This window comes from Stegastes partitus, unplaced genomic scaffold (assembly GCF_000690725.1).
Source record: "Stegastes partitus isolate 25-593 unplaced genomic scaffold, Stegastes_partitus-1.0.2 Scaffold2173, whole genome shotgun sequence".
NCBI classification, from domain to species: Eukaryota; Metazoa; Chordata; class Actinopteri; family Pomacentridae; genus Stegastes; species Stegastes partitus.
Window position 1 is genome coordinate 22,306 of NW_007579904.1, and position 10,208 is coordinate 32,513.

Sequence of the window (10,208 nt, forward strand, 5' to 3'; positions counted from 1 at the left end):
TGTGGCTGTGCAGGACTTTTATATTAAATTTTTGTGTGTTGTTACTTGCTGATGAGTTGCACAGCTAATTGTATGACTTTCTTACTGTCTACTGATAGGTGTTCCTGTGCAAGCCGGTGTATGAACAAGTCCTCCAGACTCTGGACAACTTGTCCCTGATTGAAGAGCAACGTGTCACGCCCAGCCAACCGCCCACGCCCCCGCCACCGACTCCCTCCTCCACCAGACCGCACCGTTTCCCCGACCCCCAGGGAGGACTGTTCGCAAGGGACCCTCCCCATATTAGCTTCTGTCACTCGTCACTGTCTTCTCCTTTGCCTCTACAGTCTCACAAGCCGGCTCTTTGCCCTCCCTCCTTCACTCAGCTAAAAGTCACCTTACATGTGGCAGAATTGCACATCCAGCTCATCGCTGACCTCAGCCAGGGCTCCCAGGGCTTAGTCAGTCTGCGCTTCCAAGATTTAGAGGGAGACTTTACCAAAGATCACCCACAGTTACTGGCGGTCCAGCTGGCTCTGCGGTCTCTGCTCATGGAAGACCTCCTGGAGCAGAACCCTGAGTCCAAGTACAAACATTTGATGGTGTCTCGGGGAGCCCCCAAGCCCTCCACCCTGAGTCCAAAGGAGTACCTTTCCCAAAGCTGTCCATCGGCATCTAATGCTCTGTACCCCGACATGCCCCGCTCACTGCCCGCCCACATGGAGGAGGCCCAGAACGTCTTCAAGCTCTACCAGAGGCATTCCAGCACACCCTCAAGCAGTCGCAAATCCAAGAGGGACCCGGCCTGTCCCAGCACTCCTCCTCCCTCCCCTACCCGCCATACGCCCTCTCCTCATCCACCCCCGGACTTTGACGACTCGTTAGTTCATATCAACGTGCTGCTGGTCGACCAGACCCACCCGGAGTTCAAAACGCGCTATGGCGGTGTGGGACGGAGCGTGGATGTGGACTTTAACTGCCTGGATGTTTTGATAACGCTGCAGACCTGGGTGGTTATTCTGGATTTTTTTGGTATCGGCTCCACGGCCAATAATCACGCAGTGAAGGTACCAATGTCACCCCAACCTGTGCCGGGACATCCTCTGTTTGAGCCAGACAACAGCGAAGAGGACGTGACAGAGCCTGTCAACACGAAATTTGACCTGAAGGTAGGTCTGCATGTGGGTTTTGGCAGTTGAAGCAAATGTGTTGTGTGGAAAAAAATCATTATTTACTGACTTTAGTTGCATTTCTCTGGTCTTGGAAGAGTCATACTGTTGGTTTGTCCATCACGCAACTCCCATGGCTTGACAACTATTGACTGGGTCGTCATTAAATTCTTTTTCAACGTCAGTTACGGTTCCCAGTTGAGTTTTATTTTATTATCCTGGATGAGAAACTTGGCTTGCAGTCATGGGTGCAAGATATAAAGGAACAAAACCAAATGTTATGACGTACAGAAGGTTATCTGCACACACAATGTATAATACAGTAATGCAACAGAACTAAATTAAGCAGGAGCACAAAATTTGCACACGAAACAGAAAATCCTTTACTTATATTTCACCAGGGGCACTCAGTACTCTGGTGTGTAGGAAAATTTCCATTAGTCTTTCACCCCTATAGCCAGGTTGGACGACCGATTAGCACATCAGGATCTTTTCACAAAGACCATTGGATCATATCATAGAACTATTCTAACATCTGGCCTGTGGACAGAGTTTGAAACTTAAAGTGAAGACGGCGGTTTATCAGTCTAATTTAGACATGGCCTTGCTGAACATCTGCTGATCAAAGATAATGGGGTCTGTGGGACACCTGCCCCCTTACCAGCCCCCTTCACAATATAACTGAGACGTTTTTTGCTCCTGCCGTTCACGTTACCCCACCAGGCAGTATTCCAGAACAGATGTTATAAAATATACCACTGGTAATACAACACCAACTGCTGTGGCTGATCATGTGTCATTCTAATCTTTACTCTGTTTCTGCCAGTCTTTGTGCTCTGAAGTGAATGCTGTTCTTTCACTTCCACGCTGTCCATGCTTTCATTTTAGGTCCATTCTTTGACTCTTGTGCTGAACAAGAAACTCAACGAGCTGGCCAGAGCTAGTGTGTCCAAATTATCTGCTCATCTGGAAATGTTGGGTGTGTATAAAAAAAAAATAAAAAATTAATCTTGTAGTACTTTCAATTTGGTTGACTCATCAAATATAATTAAAGGTTTAATATAGTTACGTTCTGTGCAATATTTCAGATGGCGACCTGGCATTACAAGGCAGTCTAGGAAGTTTGTCCCTGAGTGACCTGACCCCACACGGTGACCTCTACAGAGAGCGCTTCACCACGCAAGGAGGGGAGGCCCTTATTTTCAACATCATAAAGTACGTATCGCATAAGTTTTAGCAGTTACTCTGCACAGTACAGAAAGACTTGGAAGGGTTTGGTCTGTTTTTAGTCACTTTTGTGTTCCGGTCCATTCAGGTTCGGCCAGCCCGATCCTTACCTGCAGCGGGAATGCGACATCAAGGTGTCTTTGCAGATGGCCTCGGTACAGTACGTCCACACCCAGCGCTTCCAGGCTGAGGTGGTAGCCTTCATTCAACACTTCACGCAGCTGCAGGATGTGCTTGGCAGGCAGAGAGCGGCGATGGAGGGCCAAGCTGTGAGTGCTCGGGGTCCTTGGATGGACTCAGACATGCACGATAATTCCACTTTGCACCAAGATGAGATCTATAGGTTGTAGTGGTTGATTCAGATAGCATCCTCTTTATTATCCAGTCATTTCTTCCGCACCATGTTTCTGCCTGCAGGTGCGGGATCATCCTCAGCGGGCGTCCAGGGTTCTGCTCGACGTCCAGGCCGGCGCTCCGGTTATTCTCATCCCAGAGAGCTCGCGGTCATCGAGGGTGATCGTGGCCAACCTCGGCCAGCTGAGGGTGCAAAACTGTTTCCTGCCCGCTGGGGCTCATGGGACCTTTTCCCTCCGAGACAAGGTAGAGAAACTCACCATGGCACATGCCTTTTTCCCTTCTCTGGTGAGTCACTTGGCAAGCTCACGCACTCATGCGGTGTGCGCCCCGACTGCCCGCTCTCTTCTTCTTTTGTCTAATTTGACTGTATTCATTTACGCATTTAATAGTCAAAATTACAAAGCTGTCGCTGCTCGTCACACGCTCACTGAAAGAGGACCGACACTTTCTCTTTACCATTTTGATAACTGACCTTCTTATCGGAATCTGATCTCAAATCTTAAATGAATACAGCATTGCCTGGTGTTTTACTGAAGATTCTAAAGTATGGATCTAAAACTCAACCTGGCCCGTGTCTCTAATTGTGTTTGGTTTTTGTTTGTCAACTTATTTATTTACACCACTTTTCAATGCAGTGCCTATAAAAGTATTTACCACCCCTTTGAGGGTTTTGCTCCTTTTATAACTTTTTAACATCGACTCGTAGTAAATTTATTATGGCTTCATTCTCAATTCAATTTAGAGTTTGTGACTGGATGTAAAACAGGCTCACTCTTGACTCCTGTGCAACCTCACAGATCGTGAACCGTTCTGCAAAGAAGAAAACGGTAAAAATGCAGCATCCAGAATGTACAAGGCTGACTTATATCTATCCTCACAGGCTTAGTTCTTTAATCCTGGAACAAGATGCATCTGCTATATACTGACTAGACGGGGGTTGAATATTTATGCAATTACTTATTTTACAGAATATATTTTTTAAATAATTTGACATTACTTTGTAGAAATCTGTTTTCTCTTTGATATGAAAGAGTCTTTTTTTGGTAAATTCATTAAAAAGTCCCCAAAAGTCAAATTGTATTGACTATGATTTGCAATAAAGTATTGGAACACTTCAAATGGGGGTAAATAATATTTGTAGGCACTGCATCACTTAAATGTCAACTGATTCAAAAGTAGTTGCGTTGATTTTAACTGCAGCTCAATGCAAAAAAAGTGAACAAACCTGTGATCACTGACACAAGTGATACTGAAACTAAACTGAGATGTGTTACCCTCATTTGTGCAAATTCAGCTGCAATACTTAAAAAAAAATCAGAAGGATTCTTTGAAAGTAATACAATAACATAATCACATCATTTTTTTCCCTCATTCTACTCATAATCAAAGAGATTGTCTAAAATAGACAGTGTAAGATGTTCAGCTTGAAAAGCCCGGTGCTGACTCGGCTAACTCTGCTCAGGATACAGTTTTGGGGGTTTGGGCTCAAGGATATGGCTCCAGCGCTGCAACGTGCCATTGTTTGTTTAGGAAATGTTTTGGAAGGAGAACGCTATTTAAATGTCTAACTGGTCTTTGTTTTTGTGAAGAATTTCATACTGCATGCAAATTCATACAAGGATCCGTCCCACTACAAGGTACCACGGCATGCTTTGGCTTTGGCTTTGGCGTGAAAGGGTTGCTGTGGTTTTACCTTCAACTTTGACCCCACACCTCGTTTAACTAAAAAACTACATCAGTAACTCACTATAGACAGCTGGCTGGTAACCGTATATGCCAGTGACTTATTTGACACGGACACATAACTGTGTTTGTGTGACTGTAACGTCCAGCCGTGGTTTTGCTGTTTGCCTGTTTGAGGCTGGTTATGTATCAGACTAAGCTTTCTGCCAGTACAGGTGTTGCATGTGTTGTTCAAAGGAATACACCAACTTTCTAAGTTCCTTGATCATGTTTGCGTTGTATGATTAGGTGAAGCAATACAATTTAAGGGTTTAGACATGAGACACTTTTTAGAAAGGGGCGGAATTGTTGAGTGAATGACTTCCCAACATTTTCACTGGTAGCACTGGTTCCACCAACTTTCACTTAATCACACCACTGATGTATACACAACCATGCTAAATCTGGTTCCACATTGCTTCGATCAAGTGGTTGTATGCCAGTTCATTCAGACACAGCAACTTTTTTTTTCATTTTCTCGCTCAAAATGCTGATGTCATTGTTCCCACTTTCTGTTTGACAACATCCAGGCAGAGGCGGTTTCCAGCCCCAGCTAGTGGCGGATGACAGCTTAACGTCTTCGACAGAACAGCTGCCAACATTGTACATGATTAAAATATTAAGAATCAGTTAAACTGGGTCGTATTTCTGACTCATCCCTCCCCTCGCTATCTATACTGATCAGAGAACTTAGCGGCAAAAGTTGGTGTGTTGTTCGTACACAGTTTGAAATTGAAATACAAACATGAATTTTTTTTGACTGCCATTTAGAAAGTCTGTACTTTCCCATCGTTTGACTCGATGGAGATTCAACACAATTCCTTTTTAAAAATGTGGATCTAGAGTTTGAGGTGCAAATGTTAGAAAAGACAAGGTCTTCCGTGGTGTTTCCTGGATCGAGGACGAAAAGCATAATGTCATTTAGTTGTTGCTTTGTAAATGAGACTTTAAAATATTTCAGTGTTGTTTTAGAACGGTTATCCACTATGAACACAGTGAAAATGCTTTTTGTTTTTTCATCCCCCTTCTATTCATCCATCCATCTATCCATGGATTGATCTTTACAGTGTAAAAACATCAAAAAAATCCTATTCTGTTTATTTTGTGGTTTGACAGTTTTAAAAAAGTAATGTTCTTGCTTTTGTGTACCTGTTTATCATAATATGTCTAACTGGGCTTTATGTTCAACTGTGTGTGTCTTCTCTTTCCTTTCTGTTGAAATAGGACCGTGTCCGTAGCGCAGCAGGGATGAACAGCGACCAGGAGAAGCCGAGAAACTTTTCGGGCGGCTCGTCTTCATCCACCGGCTTCACACTCGGCAGACCGCACGCCGCAGGAAGGATCCCTGAAGAGGACGACCCTCAAAACTTAGGTTAGCACTGCTGCACAGTTTGAAAGAGCGAGGAAAGCGATACGGTATCGTTCTGCATGCTGAGGGGGAGCTAAAATATTAGCAATTACAATATTTCAAGTTTACTTTGTTCAGTTTTCAGAACTAAACCACAAAGATCACCTCGAAAGATTCTCTTAACAAAATGTAGCCAAGACAGTTCCAGAAAAAGCCAGAATGACTTTTGCCATTTCTACTCCCTCCACCATGTTTTGCAAACCAAATAGTAATCTTTAAAATAGCTGTTCATGTGTGCTACTGTCCCCCAACAGAAGACCATGTGTGCCTGCTGGACTGCATCTCCCTGGACCTGCAGGAGATGGACATCTTTGCTGCAAAGCGTCTCCCCTGGGAGAGCGGCAGTAAAGCTCCCGAGTCTTCAGACCTCATCTTCCCGTCGTACTCCGTTCGTCGCACCGGAGACAACCTGCTGAAAGACTGCTGCCGCCTCAAGCTTAAAGTGGAGCGCAACCTGGACAAGTACGTCCTGGTTTTTATTGTGCTGATGGCAAAAGTCAGCATGTTTTTACAGTAAACTCACGTTAAGGATTCACTCGTCTCAGGCTCTCTTGTCCGTCTGTTTTTTAAATGTCATGCTGGGATCTTTGTGCTGGCAGCACGCAAGCCATTTTTTCTTTTTAACAAAGATAAATGAGCCTCTTTTTCTCGATTAATCTTTATTTACAGATGCATGAAATATTCCTGAATGTAGAGATGTCATAACTGTCTTTATGGACTTTAAGGAGTGGAGCAGGTCAGAATATTTAATATAAATGAATTAAACCGTTACAACAGCTTTGTCCAGCTGTGTGGCTTTAAGGCAAAAAAAAAAAAACATTCCATGCAAACAAATCAAACCCATACAGCCACTCTCTCAAAAAAGAAAAAAGAGCAGACAAAAAAACATCACAACAGTGGGGCACACTGTAGAACTGCTGCTTTCACTGGTCTAAATGGCAAACAGTCTTTATATCAGGTGATAATATGTCCTCAACTCTATCGCTTGTTCCTTTGGTGGGTCAGAAAAATATTAAAGAAATATTTGGTTGCATACACATTATAGGGACCAAAATAACTTAAACTGTCTCAAGTGCTTATTGCATGAATGAATGAAACTGCAACAAACAAAACATGGATTTCATCTCCACTTGTCCGTGATTGCACCGAGTTAGTATTATAAACTAATGGCATGATATTGAAACACCGTGCTCGCTCATTAAGACGCTTTTTTTTCTTCTTTTTCCTTCAAACATCTGCAACTTACTAATGCAAATGATGAAAAAAACCCAAAACAAACACATGTTGGATTCTTTAGCTCTTGCTGAAGCTGGATCAAGCAGCACGATAACGTGGCTTAAACCTAACAGTGGCTCGCTCAAGCAGGCTGCTACAGACTTTAGTGCACCAGACTTGTAATTGTTATGCTTAATTTCATGCTTAATTAATCTGGTTTGAAACTGCAGCATCTAAATTACATAAATAATAGTGTCGGCTTATGCAGAGCAGATGCTCCAATTAAGACTGTTATTTTGTAAGAAAACAGGAGGTATGACTTTATCCATTTGTCGTTATATGACCGTACTCACAATCCACACTTGCTGTCGTCAGGGAGCTGAGCCACGCGGTGCCTGACATGTCCATCCACGGCAGCCTGTCGTCGGTGCACTGCTCTCTGGACATGGAGCACTACCAGCTGATCCGAGGGCTGCTGGAGAACAACCTGGGAGAGCCTATCGAAGAGTTCCTCCGACCCTTCAACCTGCAGGACCCCAGCACATATGTGAGGAAGCAGGAACTCACACATGCACATATTTGTAGAACATCGTATCTCTGTCATTAAATCTGTTTGACTTGACAGCTCGCAGTATGTGATAGACTTAAAATACTTTATATGCTTCTGTTCATTGTGGATTGTCCATGTCATCATTTAACACATATTTTGTACTCCATTATGTATTTTCTATATTTATTCTAGTTAATGTATTGATGGTTTCTCTCTCCAGACGGTGTTAAGCGGAGAAGTCTACACCAGCTTGTCGTTCCTAGTCGACATGATGAATGTCAGCCTGGAACTCCTGGACAGTCCCAAACTGACTGAACACAAACGCTCATTAGCAAGGTGACCCTTTTCTCACTTTTAACAGCCCTGGAAAGTACAGTTTTCTATTTTTTTTCCTCCCCCAACAAATCTGCAAATACAGTCGTGAGCAAAAGTTTACATACACTTGAGTTTCCAACGACTCCTTTATCTTTTTCTGATGGAATTACTGAAACACATGCGTCACATAAAAGCAAACTTGCATTTTGGTTCTTTCATAGGTTTATTGTAGGTCTTCTGGAAGTATTACAAAACCCACTGTGTTAAAAAATATTCATAACGCAGCGCTAATATTTGGTTAAATATCTCCTCACACTGAAGTTGCATTAAGGCAGCCCTGCTAGTTGTTATGGTGGATTTGTCTATTTCAATCACTATACTTGTCTCGCTGCGTGCAAATGTTTCATCCATCACTATTTTGCGGGAACACTGAAGCTGCATCCTTCAATTGCCCATTGGACTGTGATTGGTTTAAAGAAATGCAAACAAGCCAGAGTGTTTTCTTCACCTATGGCAGAATAATAGTGAGTTGTAGCCAGACGATTATGGCAAAGCTAGACTAAATTTCGACTAAAGTACCAAAAAATAGCCTTGTGCTACCTCGTTTGAATTAACCTCTCCTTCCAGTTGTGCACCATGAGCTCTTCCTCTGCCGCTAAAATACCACAAGGATGCACGTGGCAAGATTCATTGTCAGGAAATGTCCTGAAGGAGCAGAGCTTCTGCTTGTGGTTGAACCCCCAAGTGTGTAATTAGTGCGATGAGAGAGGAGTAACTTAATGGAAAAATGCTTTATGCGTGCACACAAAACCACACCTGGAGCAAATATGGGTCAAATCATACATATTGCTGCTAAAATCTCACCTTGTCTTGCCCTAAAATGTATTTTTATACTGTTTTAAACGATACAAAAGTCAGCAGGTTGGCTTATCTTTTAGATTGATAGAAAGCCAAATCAAAGGTGATATCCAAGAAAGAGTAAGGTTCTATTTATGGCCCAATGTCTACTTAACTGACATGTCTGAAAGTGAAACATGATGGTGGACAACAGGGTAGGGGTGCGGAGGTTGTTTATTCATGTATGGAACAGCAGAAAAACTGTCATCATTACTAGACTTTGCACAGAAATTGGACATTATCTGTCTCCTTGGGGTTTATCATGCACTGGTTGCAAGTCGTCCCTTTGTGTGAGGCATAGTCTGTAAATTCAGTAGCTCTGTCGTGTCATAGTTTAGGGTTTTTAAAGTAGACGTTTATTTACAACGCAGTCGAAACACTATTTTAACCTGTCGTTTTAACTTTCCTCTCAAAGGTTTGACTTCATGAAATCCAAGCTGCTTTTTGAAAGTTTCTCAAATGGATCAAAGTCCATCAACCTGGTTTCTCACTCCCTGCTGGCGTACGACACCCGGTACTCCGGGCCGAGCGAAGGCGCCGCCAGACGCGACGGGGCACGGTGCAACGTGTTCGACTGCATAATCCAGCCCTCCAAGACCGGCACTAACCGGGCGTCCCTGCAGCTGGAGTTGCATTATAGGTAAGGTTTGAGAACGCTCAGATCCATGGAGCATCTCCAAATGTAGAAAACAAATAAAGGTACGGAGTCCAGAGTTGTTAACGACAGATCTGCTCCCCGTCCCTCCAGATCCACGCGTGACTCCTCCTGCTTCACGGTGGTCCTCAACAACCTCAGGGTCTTCCTCATTTTCGACTGGCTCCAGCTGGTGCGAGACTTCCTGCGCATGCCGGCTGAGAAGGCATCAGGTGGCACTCAGACTTACCAGCGCTGGCCCAGTAACAGCAGCACCGACTCGGGCGCCGGTGCCGCCACCTGCACCTCCGGGGCCGTCATGCCCAAGACGGTCAAGAGTGGAGTCGTCACCAAGAGGTCCACGGTGCCAGTGACCCAGGACCGCTGCCTGGAGGTCAAGATCAACGTCACAGGTCGGAACAAGATGATCAGATTGAAATATAGGGAAAGTGTGCTTGTTATAAGAAGCCAGAGTGAAGCTGCCCAGATATATATACTGCTAAAGCTGCAGTCAATACTGTTGCAGCCTTCTCTAGCAAAAACACAGGATCAACCTATCATTCGCTTAGCAACACCTTAGCAACACCACTTTGTTACCACCAGGCATCCATCCTCCCAGATACTTAACCAAACGCAGTAGCAATGACTTAACAACCACCTTAAGCGCTGCACAGTCCCATGTGCCATAGTATAAAAGTTTATGTAAGATTCAAACTAAATTAAAGCCACAAGCAG

The 10,208-nt window shown here is 43.9% G+C and overlaps 1 protein-coding gene across 2 annotated transcripts in view; it reads left to right on the plus strand.

The window, feature by feature from the left end:
* vps13d (vacuolar protein sorting 13 homolog D) overlaps positions 1-10,208 on the plus strand; it is a 68,697-nt gene that overhangs the window by 17,514 nt on the left and 40,975 nt on the right. For both annotated transcript variants that reach the window (XM_008304229.1, XM_008304228.1), the window contains exons 21-31: positions 99-1,148; positions 2,037-2,127; positions 2,237-2,363; positions 2,464-2,644; positions 2,793-2,975; positions 5,679-5,826; positions 6,117-6,324; positions 7,453-7,624; positions 7,848-7,963; positions 9,255-9,479; positions 9,588-9,886. In XM_008304229.1, coding sequence (XP_008302451.1) covers positions 99-1,148; positions 2,037-2,127; positions 2,237-2,363; positions 2,464-2,644; positions 2,793-2,975; positions 5,679-5,826; positions 6,117-6,324; positions 7,453-7,624; positions 7,848-7,963; positions 9,255-9,479; positions 9,588-9,886 — 2,800 coding nt within the window. The remainder of the gene's footprint in view (positions 1-98; positions 1,149-2,036; positions 2,128-2,236; positions 2,364-2,463; positions 2,645-2,792; positions 2,976-5,678; positions 5,827-6,116; positions 6,325-7,452; positions 7,625-7,847; positions 7,964-9,254; positions 9,480-9,587; positions 9,887-10,208) is intronic.